Here is a 25,176-nt window from a genome sequence, read left to right on the forward strand (position 1 = left end):
GAGTGATACTTTTAATTCTACATCAATTCAAACGGATGTTGAAAAAACTGTGGTGCAAACTATGAAAGAAACCTGTAAGAAAGAAATGGGGTTTTTACAGTCTAATCGAGTTTCATGAGGGTTGGTAAAGCTGTACAATCATACAGTAGATATTTATATATTTGCTGTCAATTTATATCATATTCATACAGTACAGCTTTCGTAGCATTTAAAGAGTCAATATACATATCAGATTAATTTTACTTCTTTTTGGACACCTTTACAATTAGCTTTTATACTTGGACAGATCAAAGCTGAAGTTGTGCCTGCAGATGACTAATAGTTTAAACAAAGAGGAGAGATCAGGAGATTAATTTTAAAAAATAGAGATAAGCTGTCTGTGACATATCTAAAACAAAATATATAAACGGAACATGTTGTTTTCATCCCCGTCCATCTGTGTGGTTGTTTGTAAGTGTACAGCTAATTTTCCGACAGCACAGGGACCAAATTGGTGTGAAACTTTGTAAACACATTACCAGTAGGTGTGCAGTGCCATGCAAGGACGTACAGTAGGTTGGAGGAGCTCCTGAAAGAATCAAACTAGACCGCTATTCTTGACTTTGTTGTCGGTAAAGAAATGTCTAAAAGCCGCTCCAAGAAGACATAGGATCGTCTCCGGTGGCTTTCTGAGGCTATAACAGCGTGGCTAGCGAGATGGTCGACACCGTCTGTTGACCCACACGTGGAGCAGAATGCTTGATGCCTTGAAACGAGAACTGTTGGAGAAAACAGAGGCAAAAGCTTAAAAGCTCCACATTACCAGTAGACCAAGGAAGAACCTCGGCACCTCTCTCATCTTTTGTATGAGAGAGGTGCCGAGGTTCTTCCTTGGTCTACTGGTAATGTGGAGCTTTTAAGCTTTTGCCTCTGTTTTCTCCAACAGTTCTCTCGCAGCAGACCGACACAACCAGGACTGGTGGAGATTTGCGCTCTCTTTGAAGCACACGTTCCAATTAAGTGTAATATCCTCAAACCTGATTTATATATCCTTAAAAATACCTTTACAGGATAGGAAAACACACTGGTGTAATTGGAGAGGTTTTGACCACGACGAAACATTATAAGGCACATTGCTGTGAGAATAATCTGTTAAATGTGCTGACCTGAACTGCATGACAAGTCATAACTTATGTTCTAGTTGATGGCTATCAAATTCTCACAGTTACGTTCCCTCAAATCGGATCTGAAATTAGATACAGGATACACATTAAACCACATTGAGAGACTCTGTGTTTTAGAAATGCCTCAACTGCCATGTAATATAATCATCATGTGGGGAGGAAGAGGACAGCTTTGTGACATCCAGTTACATGACATTATAAGATCTGCATGCTATAAAAGTCATTGTGTAATTTGTGTTCCTGAGGCTATTTCACTCCTGTTTCATCATGCACATTCAGACAGTTGATTCCAGACCAGACCATATTCTAAACGCCCTACTCTCACCTGTCTTTCACCGTGACATTTGCATGGATGCATGTATACTGTAGTGTAAACCAGATACTTCCCCTACAAACACAATAATATAACACAAAACGGTAAAGATGCAGAGATAGTCTCTTCATTTAGAATAAAACAGGAACATGCCCCATCCATTTATGCAGTACCGGTTGGTTGTACACTACCCGCTGTTGTCAGAGTGCTGTTGTACATGTCAGAATACCAAAGCGGTATACTAACCTACTACAATACAACATGATGCAAAGCTCGGCTACATCCATGCAAGCCAATAGGCCAATCAGGGAAGGCTGGAAAGCCAATGGGCCCTGAAGACAGAGATTTAATTTGATGTATCCTCCAGAGGCCCGCAGACAGACAGACAGACAGATACAGACATTTGTATTTTTTCCATTCTGGACAACCTTTACTATGCAAAAATTGCTTAGGATAGGATCTCCAACTTCCATCGTTACAGACTCAGTGCTCTGCAGCCCGAGCACCGGTCTAGTTAAGTTAATTGCAGGCTGTCATTAACCCATTCTGACCTGAGATGAGATTCATACGAGGTTTCCACTGGACACACACTCTGATTAATTGCCAGTATAGTCTGGCTATGCAAATACATACGTATTATAAACATTTATTTCATTTTCAGCTTTTCAGGGATGAACTCACAGACCTCGGTGTGCCACAGGCAAGGTCCTCACTGTGGGTGCAGTGGAGACTGACACTCCTCCACTTCTGCTTCATCAGGTAAGCTTGAAGATATTACTGTAAAACATCAGGCAAGACTTGTAACATCTGGCAACAATGGAACATGGACATTTATTTAATTATTTCAGATCAACACCAATACATTTTATTATTTTTATATAATGACCAAATTGCAGGCCGATGTGGAAAAATACAGCAAGTTAAAGAGGAGAGAATAACTGAATTCTGTTGATGTTCAGGATGGGTTGTACATGGAGTGATAAACAACTTGAACGATTTATGACATGGAACTCTCAGACGACTAACTCAGTAAGTTGACCACGTTTCATATCATATACGTAATCATCATAGTACAAATTTGAAACCAATAGTTTCTTTTAAACCATTTGCTGAACACATTTTTGAATACAAAAATAAAAAAACCTTTTCCCCCCCAACCATAGCCGTTTTTAAGTCAAATTTAAAACCGTATTTATTTAACATTGCATATCCCAATTAACTGTGCTTCTATTAAAGGTGGGAGTATCTGTTGTAATGTAATGTAATTGTATCTATTATCTGTATTCATTTTAAAGTGCACTGTTGCACTCTGTGTTTGTTTTTATTCTGTAAAGCACTTTGAATTGCACTATGAAAGGTGCTATATAAATAAAATGGCCTTGCCTTGCCTTTCCCCCTGTCCTACGCATATAGGTGAGAAGTGTGCCGATGGATGCAGAACCTGGTAATATATATATATATATATATATAAAACACTCCTTATACAATATAGTGACCCAATATCACGTGTGGTGATGCCGTGTAGAGAGAAATGGCTGGCATAGCAATAATAATAAAGCCTAATTTATACTCTGTAGTATGACGATCGCTTGCTGAAAAAGCAGGTTTTAAAGCTAACCCCACAGTAACAAGAAAAAAAAGCAGTTATTTACGGCAAGCAGCACCGGTGCTGTATAACTGACGCTTAAGAGAGCTTACCGATAGGAATCTTTCAGAATGAGAGTTCCTGTCTTCTCTTCTGGGGACAGATAAGAGAGAGAGAGAGAGAGAGGTCCTTAGAGATAAGACACATTCAATTGCACGACCAGAGAGTACAGAGACATTATCTTTCGTTGTGGTCTGTGTTGTTTTTTTTGTCGACTAAAACTAAGACAAAAATTTTTTCGTCGACTACCTTTTTTCACTGGCGAAAACTAAAAAAAAACTAAGCTATGCTGACTAAAACTAAGGCTAAATATACTGACAATTTCGTTAACAAATAGAAACTAGACTAAAATGTTAGGAAGGGACTATAGTGGACAAGAGATCCAGTATAAGTCATTTTACAATTAGTTGCATGGTGAATAGCCGATCGGCTATTTTCAGCAAGCAAGTGTATATTCAGTCATTACGTCAAACATGCAGTAATTTTGGTCACTAAACTGCCTCCCCCTGGCCAGCCAGGGCGCCTGATGGAGGGGAAAGGATCACATTAGATGATTGACACAGGGGTGAAAAATGGGTTACAAAATCATAACAACACTGGTTGTGGTACCGAATTCCTTCAGCCCTTTTTACAAATTTAAATACTATACTGCATTGAACTGATGATGGAAGCCAGGTCTGATATGTGGATTTGCTCACATAAGCGAGTTAATTCTGACGTATTTATTTGAAATGTACTTTCAGAAGAGTATATTGTTTTTGCACAGTACGACTTCAGACCAAGCACTGAAACTGATCTACCGTTCAAAAGGGGGGAAAGACTCAAGATTTTAGACTCGTAAGTGTTCGTGCATTGCAAGTGTTGAATTCAATAATACAGTGAAAACTACAGTACAAGAATAAGTGCTTTTACACCCTGTCCAAAAAAATAACCCTAATGTACCACCATTGTCTCCTTCGTAGAGACGGGGACTGGTGGCTGGCTAGATCCCTGGTGACCGGAGAGGAAGGCTACATACCACGAACATATGTAGCCAAAGCAGACACGCTAGAGGTTGAAAAGTAAGTGAAATAATAATAATAATAATATCCACTATCCAGCAATATACTATGACAAAGACATTCCAGAGATGGTGAATTACTGTAACACGCAATGATGGAGTTTTAAAGTAAACTGGATAACGGCACAAACAAGGGACTAAATTATTTTCGCTACTATGCCACCAAAATGTGGAAAGCCCTACCAACAGTCATTGAGACATGCGAGTCCCTTGACTCTTTCAAAACCGCTCTCAAAGGGCACCTACGGACGGCTGCAATTCGAAAATCTGATCTTTTCCCCTCACTGTATATGTTTATTTTCCCTTTTTGCTTCCTTTATGATGAATTCCCGTTCTGTTCTTTAACTATGTAGAAGTGTCTATTTGTACGTCTCTAAATGTTTTGATGAATTGAACATGGTGGACCCTGTTGTAAACAAGTGTAATGCTTAATTGGGTCGTCCACTCACAGTTAACAGTCTTTGTATTGAGTTTGTGCTTGAAATGTACTGTAATTCTGCAAAACTGTTAATAAATATTTCAATCAATCAACAAATCAAAGTATAATTTTGACAACTTTGCCAAATAATAATAATGATGATAATAATAATATATTCTCAAATACAGATGGTACTTCAGAGACGTGACTAGGAGAGAGACTGAGCGATTGCTCCTGGCACCAGGAAATAAACCCGGTTGTTTCATGGTGCGAGCGAGCGAGACCAGTTTAGGTGACTATCGGCAACCTTCTTTTATCATCATCCTCAATACATTAAATGATGTCTCGTGTGCATTGTCGTCACAATGCAGATGTCTATTTCCACCCACACAATAAAATACTACAGTACATACAAAAAATATGTTTCTTAACCCATTTTGGGGCGGGAACCCCTTTTTAATGTTTTAAGCATTATGTTATACTTTAGCTATTGAAAAATATCAGATCTACAAGCTACGAGCTTGTAGGGCTGCTATTTTTGAAAGATCGTGAAAATTTGGAATATATATTCTTTCAGAGAACATTTTTAACTGAAATCTTTGCTTCTGGGAGGGTCCCTGGAACAACATATTTTCAGATGGGGGTCGGGGGCCAAATACATATAATTTTTGGGGTCCTTGACATGAAATAGTTTGAGCACCACTGATACAGAAACATTAGGTTTTTCAGAAAACGGTCATGATTTAAAAGACATTTTTGTAGAGCTCAGGTTTAAATGAATGTACCTTGAGACAACTTGTTGTGATTTGACACTATAATAAATAAATGTAATTGAATTGGACCTTAATTGTGCATGCAGGGTCCTGCTCAATGTCCGTCAGAGATTGCGTACCTGGACTAGGAGATGTGGTCAAACACTATAAGATCCGGACCATGGACAATGGTGGCTTCTACATCTCCCCCACCAAGACGTTCTCTTCCATGCAGCAGATGATTAAATACTACAGCCGTGAGTATTAATAATGATCACACAATGAATGTTTAACGTTAACGTTTGTCTCTCTATTTTTCGCCAAATGTTGGGCTATTACGACTTGCCCAGCAGATTAGGGACCAGAGGGGTTATGGATAACTAGAAGTGTTTACACAACTAGAGACATTTCAGAGTCACGTTTACATATCGGAAACAAGGAGGCAACCTGCTTTAACTGAATGTATAATATGAGAAATAGTACAGTATGTGTGATCATAATCCTAATTGTTAACTTTAACCAAAGGCTATAATCTGAAACGCTTACTATGACAAGAGCAATGAATTATTCTCTTCTATGGTGAGGTCACAGTCACAGCTCCCATGAAGCTCATAAGACGTTTTAGCTTCTCATGAGCAGAGCCCCGCGCGCGCACACACACACACACACACACACACACACACACACACACACACACAAGTTGAAATATAATGCTTCCAATGTTTGTGTCACCAGAGATGATGCTTTGTTACAGTGCTAACCTACATGAAACTCAGCAGTAGTAATAGTTGTAAAATCCTTAATTTAACTCTAATGTATACCTACAAATGTAACCAAGGTTGTCCACTTTGCCACTTTCACAGATACAAATGGATAAATGAACAATTTTACTATACTTATGTTGTACTATATAGTGGCTATTTGAGATCAGTTCCATTACAATTGTCTTGCTGGGTATTGTTTGGGCATGTTCTCTATCACAGGTACATCAGACGGACTGTGCAAACGCTTGACTGACCCTCCTAAGTCCAATGTGCCACAGCGGCCATGGGCACACGATGAATGGGAGATACCGCGCGAGACCCTGAAGATGGTGAAGAAGCTCGGGGCTGGCCAGTTCGGAGAAGTGTGGATGGGTGAGCCACAAAAGTCAATGATCACATGGTTTACAAATGGAAACATGTGTTGTATTCGCAAAAGAAATGCGTCATGTATAGCGCCTTGTTATCAGCTTGCCGGGCATTGCCTGAGTTAAAGTTGATCGGTTAGCCACATTTTTGAGTGGTGCAACCACTCCAAGGAACAGCAATGTTCCAGCAATGTCACCTATGTGACGTTAATGAGCCAGTATAATGAGTACCAGTAGGGGCGCTGTTTCCAGAAACAGAGAGAGAGAGAGAGAGGGCGAGAGATGAGAGGGGGGGGAGAGAGGGGAGTTGCACCTCTCAGTTCACACGGGTGTGATTTCTTTACTTGAGAGCTATACTTTCAAAATGACCAGCTCAACAAGATCTACTGACCGAAAAAATATATATACCATTGCTGAAAATAGTTTAAATATGGAATAGCGGTGCTGGCGTTACATATAAGACAAATGCACTAAGGAATGGGAAATAGAGGGGGAGAAATGGAATAGTAATAATTTTTTTTGTATTTAATTTGTAATGCTACTGATGTTTGTGCACAGCAACTCTTATATTTCATTGTGGGTTTCAGCTGATCAGGCCCTTTTTGATGTCAATCAATCAAGACACCTTAATTCAAGTGGCAGATGCCAAAAATGAAATATTCTTTAGGGGCATGTCTTGTGATCTATACTGTACCGTCCTGCACAGCCTTTGTGATCTACTGGCAGATCACGAGCTACCATTTGGGCACCCCTAAGAACCGTTAGGCTGTTCTCCAGATATGCGGCGGTGCACCACATTGAGACTGAAGTCTCTTTTACATGTGTGAACTGGCCAATTAAGACAAGAGGCAAAATAAGTGACAGCTCTGCCAGTAACAAAAAAATACACAACAAAAAAACAGGACAGACATACAATGCTGATGAATACAGAACCCACTACTGAGGAAGCTCAAAGGGAGAACAGGAACGTGACCAATAAGGACTAATAAATAAAAACCAAGCAACGGAAATTGCTAGTTGACTAAAAAGCAAGCAGACAATTGCTATACGTCAAAGCAGGAGCAGTGTATGGGAAGTGTGCCCCATGATGGCAATCATTTTAAAGCTCACTAGGGGGATCACAGCAGCCAGTTTGATCTGAGGTTGAGAGAGTTTTGGACAAGTTCAAATTTAGAACAAATGTAACGTGGGAGCATTCAGCATTGCTTTTCCCCCCCAAAGTCTCCTGAACTTGAACACTGCAGCATTTTTTGCGTTGAACAAATTAGTTTAGAAATCCATGTCGTTACACACCTGCATCTCCACTAGCTAAAGAGTGCTGGGTTGCGCCCCGACAATAGCTGATCTACAAGCTCTCAACGTGTCGCGCTGCGACGCGTTGTGAGCTTGTAGATCAGCCATTTTTGTCCAAAAGTGCCCTCTTACGGGGATTTCAGCCCCTGCCTCTCTAACACTCTGTGCACGTCTCTGCTCATGAATTATAAACTACACTTGAAGGCCATTATAGATTCATAGTGCATGGTTTATTTCACTATAGGTTACTACAAGAACCACCAGAAGGTGGCCATTAAGACCATGAAGGAAGGCACCATGGAACCCGGGGCCTTCCTGCAGGAGGCCAACCTGATGAAGCAGCTGCAGCACGAGAGACTGGTCCGGCTCCACGCCGTGGTCACCCAGGAGCCCATCCTCATCGTCACCGAGTACATGATCAACGGTGAGACCATGAGAGAGAGAGAGAGAGAGAGAGAGAGAGAGAGAGAGAGAGAGAGAGAGAGAGAGAGAGAGAGACTGAGAGAGACCGAGAGAGAGAGAGAGAGAGAGAGAGAGAGAGAGAGAGACCGAGAGAGAGAGAGAGAGAGAGAGACTGAGAGAGACCGAGAGAGAGAGAGAGAGAGAGAGAGAGAGAGAGACCATGAGACAGAGAGAGAGAGAGAGAGAGAGAGAGAGAGAGAGAGAGAGAGAGAGACCGAGAGAGAGAGAGAGACCGAGAGAGACCGAGAGAGAGAGAGAGAGAGAGAGAGACCGAGAGAGAGAGAGAGAGAGAGAGACCGAGAGAGAGAGAGAGAGAGAGAGAGAGACTGAGACTTTGGGCTCCATTTTCGTCCACGCTAAACCCCTTTCTTTTATTTGCAGGAAGTCTTCTGGACTTTCTTCAGACGGATGCAGGGAGAAGGCTGAGGCTAACCAAACTGATAGACATGTCAGCACAGGTGGGTTAGTTATAGGGCTGAGGCTAACCAAACTGATAGACATGTCAGCACAGGTGGGTTAGTTATAGGGCTGAGGCTAACCAAACTGATAGACATGTCAGCACAGGTGGGTTAGTTATAGGGCTGAGGCTAACCAAACTGATAGACATGTCAGCACAGGTGGGTTAGTTATAGGGCTGAGGCTAACCAAACTGATAGACATGTCAGCACAGGTGGGTTAGTTAAAGGGCTGAGGCTAACCAAACTGATAGACATGGCAGCACAGGTGGGTTAGTTATAGGGCTGAGGCTAACCAAACTGATAGACATGGCAGCACAGGTGGGTTAGTTATAGGGCTGAGGCTAACCAAACTGATAGACATGGCAACACAGGTGGGTTAGTTATAGGGCTGAGGCTAACCAAACTGATAGACATGTCAGCACAGGTGGGTTAGTTATAGTGCTGAGGCTAACCAAACTGATAGACATGTCAGCACAGGTGGGTTAGTTATAGGGCTGAGGCTAACCAAACTGATAGACATGGCAGCACAGGTGGGTTAGTTATAGTGCTGAGGCTAACCAAACTGATAGACATGTCAGCACAGGTGGGTTAGTTATAGAGCTGAGGCTAACCAAACTAATAGACATGTCAGCACAGGTGGGTTAGTTATAGGGCTGAGGCTAACCAAACTGATAGACATGGCAGCACAGGTGGGTTAGTTATAGGGCTGAGGCTAACCAAACTGATAGACATGTCAGCACAGGTGGGTTAGTTATAGGGCTGAGGCTAACCAAACTGATAGACATGGCAGCACAGGTGGGTTAGTTGACCCATTTAGGCCTGGCGTCGAAATTAAAAAAAGATTGTCTTCTAAATCTTGACAGTTTTCAGAAAAACCCATGTTTGTCACTGTCAGTGGTGCTCAACCTGTTCCATGTCAAAGAACCCCAGAATTATCTGTAATTGACCGCCGACCCCCCCATCTGAAAATATGTTGTTCCAGGGACCCCCCCCCCAGAAGCAAAGATTTCTGCTGTATTGAAACGTTGATCAAAATAACAATTATTTTACATTGTTCTATTTGTGTAAGACTTCTTGTAAATTAAGCATTGTAGACGTTTTAACAATAATGTAACTCTTAAGAGTTAAAGATCTAATGATAAGGGTCCATTTGTTTGTGATGTCACTCCATCACTTAGCTGGGGACCACCTGGAACCTCCTCAAGGACCACTGGTGGTCCCCGCACCACTGGTTGGAAACCTCTGCAGTAGTCGACACCGTCGAAGTTATTTGTGTATTTACTGATCGCGATATACGTCAATTAAAGGACCACTTCACCACTTTTCAACCTATCTTCATATAATAGGTCCTCACTAATAATCATGATAAAATGGCACGATTTCTTTCTACTCAGTCTGTGTCTCATAGGAGGGCTGTGGGCAGTTTGGAAACCGTTTTCCAGTGACATCATCATTAGGCAGATTCTTTTTTAAAGATTTTTTTTACAAAGATGTTTAGATTTGCATTATCGTGAGAACGATGGCTTCCATTTTCGCATTGCAACTTTTCAGGACTAGAAAGCCTGCAGTTTCTATTAGCTTGGATTTCCCATCGATGATGTCACTGGAAGACGGTTTCTGAACTGCCCACAGCCCCTCCTATGAGACACAGACTGAGTAGGAAAGAATTGCGCAATATTTTCATGATTATTAGTGAGGACCTATTATATGAACATATAGGTTGAAAAGTGGTGAAGTGGTCCTTTAACACCTGATTGTACAACAGCTGTCTCGAACATCTCCAAACTCAGCTTCATACTGAGGATCATCATCTCTATTTATAGCCGGGTGTACTGTAGTAGGATACACACGTATAACGTCCACGTAAACTGTGGGGTTTCTGTGGCGAGGCTCTTCCTCTTCTGGCTGCAAAACCTCATTTCTGCGTCAATTATTAACATCCGGACAGGAAGTTGTTAAGCTCCCACCCCCAGTGTGCCCACCCCCCTCGAGGCCACATGCTTCAGCTTCCTGTTAGTTGATGAACGAGCGCACACACGCACGCACGCACACACACGCACACACACACACACACACACACACACACACACACACACACACACACACACACACACACACACACACACACACACACACACACACACACACACACACACACACACACACTTTTTCTTATTTTTTGCAATGGCAAATTCGGTTGGTTTCCAGGATACACGTCCCAACCTTTAAAGATACCGCTTTATTGTATACCACATTTATTAATTTATCTTTATTTTATTTCACATTCTATAAATGAGGTCATGAATGAATGCATGCGGCCACAACCTCTAAAAGTCGTGATGTGTAGATCTGCTATTTTTGAAAAATCTGTTAAAATGTGCCTCAAATCTTTTAATATAGATATTCCTGTTAACGTTTTTAACTCAAATCTTTGCTTCTGGGGGAGTCCCTGGAACAACATATTTTCAGACGGGGGTCGGCGGCCAAATACATATATTTTTTGGGGTCCTTGACATGAAATATTGAGAACCACTGAAGTGAACATGAGGTTTTTCAGAAAATTGATTTAGAAGACATTTTTAAAATTTCGACGTCAGGCCCAATGCCTTTACTATATCTCCCTGTCGTCTCTTCATGTGGACAGATACTAAACTACTATAATAAACTACGGATAATAAACCTATTAAGGATAATAAACTACTCTCTTCATGTGGACACATACTAAACTACTATAATAAACGTATTAAGGATAATAAACTACCACATCTCTTCCTGTGGACAGATAACTGAAGGCATGGCTTTCATTGAGAAGCAGAACTACATCCACAGAGACCTGCGGGCAGCCAACATACTGGTCAACGAGACACTGCACTGCAAGATAGCGGACTTTGGCCTGGCCAGGATCATAGAGTCTGAATACACAGCACAGGAAGGTACAGTACAACGCGCACACATACTGTAGACATCAAAGGGGGCTTCAGCCCCTGCCCCTTTTACCCGTATGTAAAACAACTGCCCTCTCCAGACCACGAACGAATGCAACATTTACTATGGTTGGAAGAAATGCAAATGCCACCGACTCCTTTCCATGCCATTCCAGGTGCAGTGCTATTGTAGATTATAGTCTTATTATTATAATATTATCATTATATCCAGATAGTTTAGACTAAAACAAGTGGCATGACTATTGCCCAATTGGAACATTTGCGTTAGAGATAGCCTACAAATGTGGCTTCGAGTTAAGAGTACGCTAATTATTGCGTGACTCATGCTTAAGTGATTCTCTCAGCATGTTTTCAAGACTTATCTGTCGTACAATCTGTCTTCTTGCTGCATTTGCTGTCATTTCCGCCACAAGAAGCTTCCTTTAGCCCGCTGCCCGCCTGCACTAAAATAAGCACCTGCTTTTTAGAGGCAAAGCAATTCTGTGTAAAAACTGCATTATCAACCATACGTATTAGCAGCACTTACTATCAGGCAGCATGGCCTGAAGCCTGAAGGCTAGAGGAGCAAGCTTGTGGATAGATTATTCCCGGTTCGATCCACCGAACCAGCAGGTAATTCAATATAGGCGGGGAAGTAAATGAGCACCACTAAATTAGCACTAAACCCCTCCCTCAAAACCCATTGTTGAACTGCTCCTAAAGAGTTTGTGATCAATTATCACCAAAATAATTCCAAAATAAATTCTTAAAAAATGGCTCTAACTTGCTATTGTGCGTGCCTACTGTGTGGCTCCCTTATGAATGGTAAATGGTGCATTTATATAGATTGTGCATTACATTCACACATTCACACACATTCATACACCGATGGCGGCGGAAACCATGCAAGGCACCAACCTGCACATCAGGAGCAATTAGGGGTTCAGAGTCTTGCTCAAGGGCACTTCGACACTCTGGGGGAGCCCCACAGGGTTCGAACTGGCAACCTTGTGGTTACCATCCAGCAACTCTACCCCTGAGCCACCGCCGCCTATGTTGCTATTCATATCCACTAGGTGGCATTGCTGATACAGTATTCAAGATCTAGAAAAATGAGTCTGGATCAAGGCGATCCCATCCTGAAGTTCTTTGAACTACCGGGACAAAATCTGGCTGGATTGTCAGATCCTGGATCACAAAATATAGGATTTCTAAATCTGATCAGATCAGATATCCATAAAGGTTTTGAACTCCTGGGCCCAGGTGTTTAAGTGTGTGAGTGTGAAGCAGAGCATTGCTGAGAAATAACCCAGGCTGATTGAATATAAAATCATGTGTGATCCTACCTTAAATGCATATTTAAAAATGTTCCAAGCAAAGGCAGAGATGTGATGTCAGTTATACAGGAAACCGTTGCCTAGGTTACAGAGAAATCATAACAAAACACTGGTGAAAACAAATTCCATCCGATGAAAAATAATTAACAAAAAAAAAATCTATGATTTGTTCAGTAATTTGATTTCATGAAGAAACCAAATAAATTCTATACATTAGAAGTTTGAAGCACTGAGAAAACTGTTGCGCCTTTCTTCGTCCTTTTTTCCCAAACTTGACTACGGTAGCGGTGGTCTCAAAAACATAATGGAAACGGCTTTTTAATTGCACTTTGAGCACAGAGCACTTTATGAGCATGATAAAATATTTTCTTAAGTCTCAGTCTAAGGAGTTTTACTTCTAGTTTCTATACGGTGAGCGAGTCTTTCTGTCAAAGTTTCCCATACATTAGAAGTTAGAACACAAATGTTTAAGATCTAGTGAAAACAGTCGATCTCTACGAGCTCACAATGCGGCACAAAGCAACGCGTTGTGAGCTTCTCTTTTGGGAGGTTTGGGAACCACTGCTCTGCACACTATACAGTACCTTCTGTCTCTCTGGATGACTAGGAGGCAAGTACCCCATCAAATGGACCGCCCCGGAGGCCATCAACTATGGCACGTTCAGCATCAAGTCAGACGTGTGGTCCTTTGGGATCCTCCTGACAGAGATAGTCACCTACGGCAGAATACCATACCCAGGTAAGTGAAAACAACCGAAAAGATATATACACTGCAATAATTGTATTGTATATAATCTAGCATACTGTACTGCAGTTATCCTCAATCCACTTTTAATTTCAACTCTTAACCCATTTTGGACTGAGGTCGATAAAAAAAAAGGCTTCCAAATAAATAAATAAATCTGAACCTTTTTCATGTCAAGGACCCCCAGAATTATCTCTATTGGGCCACCGACCCCCGTCTCAAAATATGTTGCTCCAGGGACCCCCCCAGAAGCAAAATGTTTTAGTTAAAAATGTTCTCTCTGAAATATATATTCAAGGATTTGTGCCACATTTTCACAATTTTTCAAAAATAGCAGACCTACAAGCTCGTAGCGCGCCACTCTGTGGCGCGCTACGAGCTTGTAGATCTGCTATTTTTCAATAGCTAAAGTATAACAGAATGCTTGAAACGGCGGGGTTCCCGCCCAGAATGGGTTAAGAGTGTACAGTATACGTCCCTCGACACCACTGTTGCACTTTCTCAGAATGGCTAGATTAATGTCAGTTCCCTATAAATAATATCATCATCCATAATAACCAAACCTCAACAGACCCAGCTGAAACTAAATGAACACTTTGTTTCTGTGTAGAGGTTACAGTAGTAAAGTAACACGGGCTTTCTGTTTCTCCTCACACTAGGGATGACCAACCCAGAGGTCATCAGGAACCTGGATAAGTTATACCGGATGCCGCGTCCCGAGGGCTGCAGCGAGGAGCTGTACGGCCTCATGATGCTCTGCTGGAGGGAGAGGCCAGAGGAACGGCCCACCTTTGAATACCTGCAGGCCACGCTTAACGATTTCTTCATCGCCACAGAGGGACAGTATGAGATGCAGCCCTGACGGAAACCTATACTTTCAAAGCACGCTATAAAGACTACTTTTCATACTTTTTTTCTTTGTGCCTTCGATCCTTCCTGCTGCGTGGATATAAATAAAAAGCTATTTGTGGTCCGTCCGTCCCCCTAGAGGCAGACGTACCACACTTCAAACCTTCTACAGGAAACTTTGGCTTTACTGAACTAACTTCAGTTTCTTTCTGACCATGTCCATGTTGACATTTAGACTGCTTTGGATTAGGAAGAGACATGATAAGACACTGTGTGATATAAAGGTTACACATGGATGGATGGATTATATAGTGACTAGTGTGTATACAACCTGGACTTGCAGAGAAAGATATACTGTAAGCACAAGCGCAGTTGCACGACAAACCTTTGCATGGTACAAAAAAATGACTATGAGTTGAATTGAAGAAAATGCCAGCACTCATTAATTATGTCCTTTTCACATGATTTTATTTACCTCTGAGGAGAGTGGACGAGGTACGGCGTACGTACGCGTTTGGGCCTGGCTGGCCTTCCTCAGCGTTGTCAGAGGGAAATAAAATCATGTGAAAAGGACATAATGAGTGCTGGCATTTTCTTCAATTTTTCAACTTGTATCTTCGAGCCTAATTGCACCTAAAAGGATTTTGTTCTAACCTGGAGTGTTGTCTGCTTCGGCAGTACTTTTTCCTCACAAATGACTATGATGACTATATTGAGAATTTATAAAAAAAATCATATCACATTTATCGGATTCCTTAATGATTCAGTAGCAATACGCTTTCAGAAACCGGAACCTTCAGGTGAAGTGAATGCATGAAATGATTTATAAATATTTGCATTGTTGGAGTATTTGATATATTTATGGTTATATACAATCAATGATTATTCAAGAGAAAGATGTACTCAAATCAAATATTCTATTGCTGAAGGCCAAATGAAGCTCCAAATAATGATATCTTATACAAAAGTGATGACTAAAACGATTTCCTGTTCTTTGGCTATATAGATATTTGTATGTCTCTAAATGTTATGATGAATTGAACATGGTGGACCCTCTTGTAAACAAGTGTAGTGCTTTATTGGGTCGTCCACTCACAGTTAACAGTCTTTGTATTGAGTTGTGCTTGAAATGTAGGCTACTGTAATTCTGCAAACGTTTTTTAGTTTTTAAATGTGAGCGAACGTTGCCCTCATATAAATGATTGTTAAATAAAACATTTACCTCATAATGATTTAACCCATTTTGGTGTTAGCATTATGTTATGCTTTAGCTAAATAGCAGATCTACAAGCTCAGCATAGCATACGAGCTTGTACTGTAGGTCTGCTATTTTAGAAGAATCGAAGAACGACTGACACAGAAACATAGCTTTTTCAGAAAACTGTCAGGATGTAGAAGACATTTTTAGAATCTGATCTCAGGTCAGAATGGGTTTTTAATGTACGGCTACTGCCGAAAGTGCAGAATAATCCCGACTATACTGCAGTGAATGCAAATGTAAGTGACACCTTACAAACCACAGTGACACCATGTGCTACCCTTTACCACAAACACACGTAGCCTAGGCTATACTGCTAATGTACTGGCAGCCCAACTGACCTGGTAAAATGATCACGAAGCAGACATGGCTTTGGTTTTTGTAAGCGAGCCCTCCCACTGACTGATGACTGATAAGACAGAGGAATGGCACCGCCGCCACCACCAAGGGACACGTCCTAGCTGCCACTTCCTGAGTGAAGGAGACAGGAAACAGGACGTGTGAGTATAAGCATTCCTCTCATGCCATGACTATATTCGCCAGCCAGTTATAAAAGGTTTAGCCTGCCCTCTGCACGTTTGTGCTGTTCAGAAATATTTATTTAAGTTGTCGGGAAAACACGTCATATATCGACTCACTTGGGGAAATTGGTGATGTACGTATGAGTCAGTGAAGTACGCGATTTCAGGTTAATCTGATTTCATCCAAAACAGATACACCGGTAGTCACAAATGTCAGCCAGGCAACAGGTAAGGCCTCTCGGAGAGGAAGCATAGGGACTTAAAACAACCAACAAACTAAACATTTGCATTAAAAAGTGATGAAATATATACAGCGCGAGAGAGAGAAAGATCTTTGAGACAAAATTTGAAAAGATGCTATAGAACCAAAATACATTATATTTGACCCATAACCAATTTCTGGACACATGAAACAGAGCTTGCTCTCCAACTCCAGCTTATGTGACGAAGAGGACACAGAGTAGATGAAGTGATTCAAATCAATATCACGGTTATTTCAGTGAAAATATTGGGAGATTATAAAAAAAATTTGGGGGGGGGGGTGTTACTGTTGTATCTGGTTTATACCATACTGAGAGCACGAGATCAGAGAATAATAATATTTAAAAGATTATACAAAATAAATATATGTATAAAATAGGAATATAAGGATAAAGCATAGACTGTGTGTGAACAGTATTTTAAGTGTATCTAATATTCAAATATTGCATACAATATAATTTCTATGAAGCTCATGCTGTGTTAGTATACCGGGTAGCCTATGTTTCACAAATGTAGTTACCACTGTCTCGATAGGCCCATTAATATACTGTAAGAAGTGTAATAAATATGCATTCATCATGAGAGAAGAACTATAAATGCAGAAAACTGTTAAATAAAGTGCAAGTGCAGTTTCTCATCATCATGCAGAACTCACAAGCTATTATAAGTATTATTATTTCCGGCCAGCAGAGGTCAGTGTCGCATTAGGTTCAGATAAGACGTTTTATTTGAACCTATTTTATGTAATATTTACCGGTATTTTGTTTTATATTAACAGGACAATATTTCTGTATTTACCTTCATCCACAAATTAGCTTTTTTTCTTTTAACCACATTAACTATCCTACTATGTGGCAGTGTTGTTTTTGGCAGCAAATTTAGATTTTAGTTTTAGTCATAGTCTCTTGAATATAGTTTTCATTTAGTTTTAGTCACCTGGAATGTTTTAGTGTTATAGCCTATTTTTTTGTAGACTAAACCTCATAAGATTTTAGCTTAGCTTAGTTTTTAATCAGTTTCCATGTAGTTTTCCGTCAGTGGAAAAAGGTAGTCTTAGTTTTAGTGGACGAATCGACACCGTTATGTGAGCAACATGCTGCAAAAGAATATTGTGTATGTACAGTAGGGTTTACTGTATCTTATAAAGTTACCTTTATAAGATGGACATAGTTTTCAATTAGTTTCATGAAACACAGGAAATTATGTTGTAATCCAAAGTGCAAAAAAACAATCAAATCAGTAGACTTGCATCCATGCAATTTTTCTTATCTTCATCGGTTGCCTATAATGTTTTGGCCACCAGTTAGACTCTTGTCAGGTCATTTTGTTTGTCTCTGTAAGCATTAATTTATGTCTTTTGCACGCTCAGCACTGGCAATTTGCAATAGTTCAATCATCCTGACAATGCATCTTTTATTTCTTTATCTCCTACAGGATGCTCCAGCAGCTTCCAGATCAATAAAGCTCTGTGATTAATATTCTAATCTAAAAAAATACCAATCTCTTAAAATCTTTGTACGCTTTAGTTTAGTCGTTAGCCTTGTACAAGATACACACTTGCTTGTGCCAGCAATTAATTCAAATCAAGCATATAGGATCAGCATATATCCATGAATCTGAGGCCATGGTTCTCAGCAGGAAACCACAATGGATTGTGCCGTTCCGAGAATGAGACTTTGCCCCATGCAGGAGAAGGACAACTATGTTTTTTTTTTTTTCTTGAACCAAGGTTCATGTTTTAGGTTGTTATTAGAGAAAGTAAAAGATGAGTGTTCAAAGTTTTTCATTTGCTGCTTTCTTTCGTTTTAGCGTAGGGGCATTCGAACAAGTGGCTAAATATATATATTTTTTATTTTTATTTTTTTACAAAAATGTACGGCAATTTCTTTAGTGTTATTCACTATACTCCGTCTCCTACTAGACCCCAAGAAATGACATCTGGCCACAGTAGTTTTCCGTGGACTGGTACCTATGGTGGATGCCATACTGTGTGTCGCAGGCTCAATGTGTTAGTTTGTCACCTCCTCCTTCACATTCAGTAGATCCCGTGATCTTTTGTGGACAGACCTGTAATTTCCTGGGGCCTAGTAGGACTATAGTAAATAATAATAAAGAATGCCCCCATGTTAGTTTTCTGGGGTTGGGGTGGGGGGTGGGGGGCGGGGGGTTGTTTTTACTGTTTTTTTGTCTTTTCCTTTGTCTTGTCTCGTTTAAAAAAATAGATAGTCTTTCAATTGGAACTCTAAATCAATTAATTATTTGGGAATAAGGTTGACTAAGGACCTATCTAAACTCTATGAAGCAAATTATCATCCCATAATCACACAAATTAAAAAAGATATAGAGAGATGGTCTCTGTCACCCTTGGACTTAAGTTCTAGAATAGAAGCAGTCAAGATGAATGTTTTACCTAGGATTTTGTATTTCTTTCAGTCTCTACCAATAGATGTACCTGCCAAACAGTTTTGTGAATGGGACAAAATGATATCTAGATTTATCTGGAACGGTAAAAAACCGAGAATCAGATTCCAAACTTTACAACTCCCTAAAGAAAGAGGGGGACTATCCCTTCCAAATTTGAGGGATTACTATTATGCGTCACAATTAAGACCTTTAATATGTTGGTGTGATGATAAATGCGAGGCTAAATGGAAAGCTTTGGAAATTAAATCAATCAACATCCCTATTCAGTCTTTAATTGGGAACAAAGACCAGGCTAAGTCATACTATGACATTTTAGACCCATTCACAATATTTACTCTAAATACTTGGTTCAAAGTCGTGAAACAGTTCAAAATGGAGAGGACAATTAGGGTGTTGAGGTGGCCCGCTTATGATCCAGATTTTAAGCCTGGTGTGTACGATCAAACTTTCAGGCGATGGGCTCGGTATGGTTTTTCCTCTTACAGTACAGCCATGAAAGGCAATGTTTTATTGAACTTTGATCAATTGAAAAATATGTGTATGTGCATAGATAACAAGGACTTTTTTAGATACCTCCAAATACGAGAGTACTTCATGGGGGAGGTGAAAGCATCCGAGCCGGTGGCCTCAAACGACCTCATACAGGTTTTTATTCAGGCATATAAGCAGGAGTCCAAAAGAGTAGTGTCTAGTATATATAACGCCCTGGTTTCAGCTAGGTCTAACTCCACAGAGTACATTAAAACTAATTGGGAAAAAGAGTTGGAGATTACTATCACATCAGAAGAATGGGCAAACATGTGCGAAACACAAATTACATCCACCAACTCAAGAATGTGGAGAGAATTCTGTTGGAAGAACTTAACGAGATTTTTTATTACTCCCAAAATTAAAGCAAGACAACTGAAAACAGAACAGCCTTGCTGGAGACAATGTGGCCACAAGGAAGCGGGCCACGCTCATATCTTCTGGTCTTGTCCTAAAATTCAGAATTACTGGCAGGATATTCACTCCACCTTGGAGACCATTCTGTGTTTTGAGATACCTATGTCTGTTTCTTTTCTACTGTTGGGAAATATCCCTGTAGATTTTCTAACACATGATAAATATTTAATCAAGATCCTCTTAGCATCAAGTAAAAAAGCAATCACACGACGCTGGTATCAACAGGACCCACCAACGAAAGATCAATGGATGGACATTATTGAGGAACTGTATTCTATGGAAAAACTAACATTCATACTGAGACTACAAGAGGATAAATTCTATAAAAAATGGGAAAAGTGGAATCTCTTCTCTCAGCCTAGTGATATTGCAATTGAATTTCATTGAATGTTTATTGTAATATGAAAAATGCAGCCTATTTTCTTTTACTTTTTGTCCTTTTTCTTTTCCGTATTGTCTTGTTAGTTGTTTTTTTGTTTGTGCCTGTTCTAACTTCAATAAAAATTAAGTTAAAAAAAAAAAAAAAAAAAATAGATAGTAAATGATCTGCATTATCAATAAATAAAACTTAAAAAAAAAAAAGAATGCCCCCATGCACCCCCTGTCAAAAATAGCTAAAATAACTAAAACGAAAGTAACACACCAACTTGGATGATCCTACCTAGATGATAAGGTGTAAGCGGTAAGGTTGTGAGTCTTAACCTCCCCCCCCCCCACTATACACATCCTCGTATTCATTACCGCTCACTCATTTTACCAGGAGAATAATGATGAGCAACCGGAAGGCTCATGCCCAGAGTCACAGACTGATAGACAATCCCTGGGAGACAGGAACGCATCATTAGCGTTGCGTTAGGATGCAGTCACAGACTAGTCATCTGGGACAAAGATAAACACATCACCAACAGATAGGATAAGACGCTGCCACAGTTATCTGGTGTTCATTACAGGCATTAACGCACGTTCCGACTCCTAATAACAATTTCTCTCCTGAGATTTCTCTCCTGATGCCATTAAATTGGCATGCAACATCAATCGAGTGTCTTTGGTCCAGCAGACACGGAGGCATTAAAACAAAACAGAAGAGGCTGACATAGTGAGTAAAGGTTCAGAAATCGCGTGTTTTGAAAATGTCACTGGCTTAGGTTGTGCAGAATGTTAATAGAGGGTATATACGCCTATATGCGCGTGACATTATCACCATACCCAGAAGTTAGGAGTGCCTACTGAGTGAGAAAAACTACTTTCTGGCCTTGACAGCCCATACATCCAAACAGAAAAGTCCCGTCTGATTGCATTAAACAACGTTAAACTCAGTTTGACACTCGATTTTGCCACTTGTTTTGCCATTCACTTTATGCATGCGCATACCCTCTGTTGGTCTTTAAAAAATTCAGGGCTTTGAGAATGATCATTGGCTGTTTTACGATGATGAATTTATTTCTGTGGTATGATAGCCAAGAGTTGAAATGATAGCCAAGATATTCTTCTGACGCCTGACGGTATACTATTTGTAAGTGGCTATGGGCTACTTGTTTCCTATTAACTAATGGAAACTGTCCCTGCATACTTCATCACTGTCACATCCAAAACATAACTTATTACCAGCAAACTAAAACAGAAGAACAAATAACATTCTACAGAATTACTGATAAGTACTAAAAAATAAAGAGACTGCAGCACATTATGAGTTTTACAGTATATTTAAGCCTGATTTAAATGTTTACAGCTGCAATATATGCTCCAACCGAACAAGAACCAAACAAGAACATTCATTGGCTTCGGAAGGGCTTGCCGACCCATAGAACGTTTGGAGAGCAGAACTCAACGCCAGACCCAGTGCTGCCTACTCAGTAATCCATATAGCTCAAAGGAAAGGAAAGTTACTATGTTTACCCAGGGTAACTGGACTAAGCTCAAGAACTTGTTTACAGCCAGGCCCTGCTCATAGAACATTTCATGGTAGGGATTCAATGCCTTGTCCAAGGGCACTTCAGCGGTGGTAATTTTAACGTGCCGGTCCGGGGATACGAACTAGCGACCTTCTGATATCAAGACCGCTCCGCAAACCGTTCGGCCACAGCTGCCACAACTCAATGAATCGGACTAACACTGCGTGTTACATTAATGCTGGGGGACACGAGCAACCCGAATAGACTGGTCAGGAAAGCTATACTGTAGCTCCATTCTCCATATGCAGACCGCGGCCATCTCACCATATAAGTTAATGGCAAGGTGCAACTTCCAATGGCAGCCCATTCATCCAAACAGAAAAGTCCTGTCAGATTGTATTAAACAACGTCAAACTCACCAACATTGCAGCTGTACAGAAAGCTTGAATTATTCTCTTTCTATCCTCAAAGTGTTTGTTTCATAAAAATCCACTGCAGACGTGTTATGAGCTAGTTTGTGTCCTTGTATATGCAGGACTTTGCAGGTGATTCTTTTTGCTGGAGTTTGGAAGTGCTCGTTAGATATCACTCAACTACCACATGTTTTGAATCAGCACATAATGCAGGAGGCAGCAGGACATTGCTTTACTGAAAACTCTAAACTGGAAACATGGACACGGTCTGCAAATGGGCAATTGTGGGGTCTACCCTGGGTGAGGGGGAGGTGATGAAGGTACATGTGGCGAGGAAGATGGATGTTATTATGGACAACCACTCTAATCTCCTTCACTTGGAGATTGTGGGAAGGCTCAGCACCTGGGGGAATGATAGGAAACACTTAACGTATTTCGGCTATGAGCCTTCATCAGAGCATTCAAGTCAAGTCAAGTCAAGTTAATTCAAGTCGTTTTATTATACAAAGCGTCAGAGTTCACCTACAGCTGAAATCTCAAGTCAATTAACAAGGTCCATTCACTTGTATGTAAAAAAAAAAGCAAACACTGATTTTAATAATTGGTTACAGGCACTGCACTAAAAACTATGCTGCGCAACCTCTTTTTCCTCATTTAGACAGTCACGTGTGCTTTGTACTTCAGTCATGAAGATGCACAATAATATTATGGTGTCGTGTCTGTAACTGTATACAAGCTCACGGCACGTCACTTCGTGCTGCGCTGTCTCTGAATGAATGAATGAACTTCTATACAGCCTTTCAATCAATATGCAATCAATATACAGTAGAGTATAGAGCTAGGCCTACATCACCAGTGAAGATTAATAATATACTGTACTGTGCATCTATCATCAATGGTTGCATGAATATACTGTAGACTACAGTATCAACAGTCTGTTACCAGTGAATATACAGTATCAGTGAATAATGTAAGTCTCGTCATCATAATTATGGTTCTGTTGTAGTGTGTACCGTACATCCTAGTGCAGTGGTTCTCAACCCTTTAATACCCATGTACAGTACCACCATAATAACCTATGTTAAAATACAGGAGCGTAGACCTGCCCCATCCTGTTCAAAGTACAGTACCACCATAATAACCTATGTTAGAATACAGGAGCATAGGTAGACCTGCCCCATCCTGTTCAAAGTACAGTACCACCATAATAACCTATGTTAGAATACAGGAGCATAGGTAGACCTGCCCCATCCTGTTCAAAGTACAGTACCACCATAATAACCTATGTTAGAATACAGGAGCATAGGTAGACCTGCCCCATCCTGTTCAAAGTACAGTACCACCATAATAACCTATGTTAGAATACAGGAGCGTAGACCTGCCCCATCCTATTCAAAGTCCTTGATTTAAATGTGTTCTATCCCTAAAGCCAATAATGCTGCTTCTCTAATGAAACTGTCAATGAATCAGCACAACTGATGATATTTCTAACGTGATTAATCTATACTCTAAGGATTAATCCCTCCTCAAATCTTTAACGGCTAGGTGTGCTGTCGTGGCCACTTCCAGCACGGCTGGAGAGCATAATTATTTTAACCAATTGGTTGGTCAAAATAACTACCTGTAGTAGGCTACTAATATAAATATTTCATTCACTTTTTCTCCTTTTTTGCGGCGACTTCTCTGTGTACCACCAGAGAGAGGCTCAAGTACCACCAGTGGTACACGTAACACAGGTTGAGAATCACTGTCCTAGCGTGCAAGAGTCAAAGCAGGGAGTCCGCAATAATCCAAGGCAGACAGACTCAGATGGCATTAATTACTTTCCTCATAGGTGTACTGTACACACAGTATGTGTATTCTGAAAACATTCTCAGACATCAAAATGCTATTTCATACGATTAATGGATTTGCCCTCGATAAAGCCAATACTGTACATACAGTAAGAGACCAGCTGTGTACACAAGGTACACAATTTACAGATGCCTGCTTAGTTTCTACTGTATGTATTCTCATTTGGAATGATGCAGAAAAGCCATCTGGCAGATTGACATTTCCTAGTGATACTGTACATGAGTGTATGTCAACTCATTCATTGTGAAAAGCCATGACGTGGCTACTGTACAGCCCCCTGCCCTCCAGTAATTGACCACACTGGATGGATCAGCTCAATGATGAGTCAAGGACACGCTGGAAAGTGGAAAATGTAATTATGAGAAGTACTGTATGCACTGGACCAGTCAGTACTGCAGGATATCTAATGGTAAACGGGGCATTTATATAGCGCCTTTATCCAAGGCGCTTTACATAGATAGTGCATTACATTCACCCATTCATTCACACACACATTCATACACCGATGGCGGCGGAAGCCATGCAAGGCACCAACCAGCACATCGGGAGCAATTTGGGGTTCAGTGTCTTGCCCAAGGACACTTCAACATGTAGACAGGAGGAGCCGGGATTCGAACCGCCGACCCATGGATCATTGGACGACCTGCTCTACTCTTGAGCCACAGTCGCCCCAGTCTCTACTTAGCCCATTCATGTGGGCTGACATGTGACTAATTATAATGTGACTAATAGGTCATGTTATATATAACTCTGAACATACCGAAATCTAATACACACAAGTTATTATAATTTCATTAGCTACAGCGTACGGCTTACTATAGCCACTCAGGTTGCCATTTAGACTAGCGGCAATGCTGGATAATATCAAGAACAGGCAGGTACAGTAGATCTGAAATCTGTTGTTTTTCCTTCAGGATGATCATAGCCATTTCTACACTTCTCCTCTGGAGATTAGCTGTAATTGATGACAGACATGTCTGGAGGCAACTTTGTGTTCAGCTTCACAAGCCTCCTACAAAACCTGTCATGAATGCCGAAGAGAAACTGGGAACTGAAAATG

General features: G+C 40.6%; 2 protein-coding genes across 2 annotated transcripts in view; both read left to right on the plus strand.

Moving 5' to 3' along the window:
* Nucleotides 1-25,176, plus strand: part of pinx1 (PIN2 (TERF1) interacting telomerase inhibitor 1) — a 231,501-nt gene that overhangs the window by 193,145 nt on the left and 13,180 nt on the right. The window lies entirely within an intron of this gene.
* On the plus strand, nucleotides 2,905-15,765 carry blk (BLK proto-oncogene, Src family tyrosine kinase; the record flags this gene model as incomplete). Its single annotated transcript, XM_080790683.1, has 12 exons — nucleotides 2,905-2,920; nucleotides 3,865-3,958; nucleotides 4,084-4,182; nucleotides 4,788-4,891; nucleotides 5,459-5,608; nucleotides 6,335-6,487; nucleotides 8,018-8,197; nucleotides 8,617-8,693; nucleotides 11,476-11,626; nucleotides 13,562-13,693; nucleotides 14,359-14,642; nucleotides 14,690-15,765. 11 exons carry the CDS (start codon nucleotides 2,905-2,907, stop codon nucleotides 14,559-14,561), a joined length of 1,359 nt encoding a protein of 452 aa, XP_080646809.1. The 3' UTR covers nucleotides 14,562-14,642; nucleotides 14,690-15,765.

Source organism: Protomyctophum bolini, assembly GCF_963924005.1.
Source record: "Protomyctophum bolini genome assembly, chromosome: 19".
NCBI lineage: Eukaryota > Metazoa > Chordata > Actinopteri > Myctophiformes > Myctophidae > Protomyctophum > Protomyctophum bolini.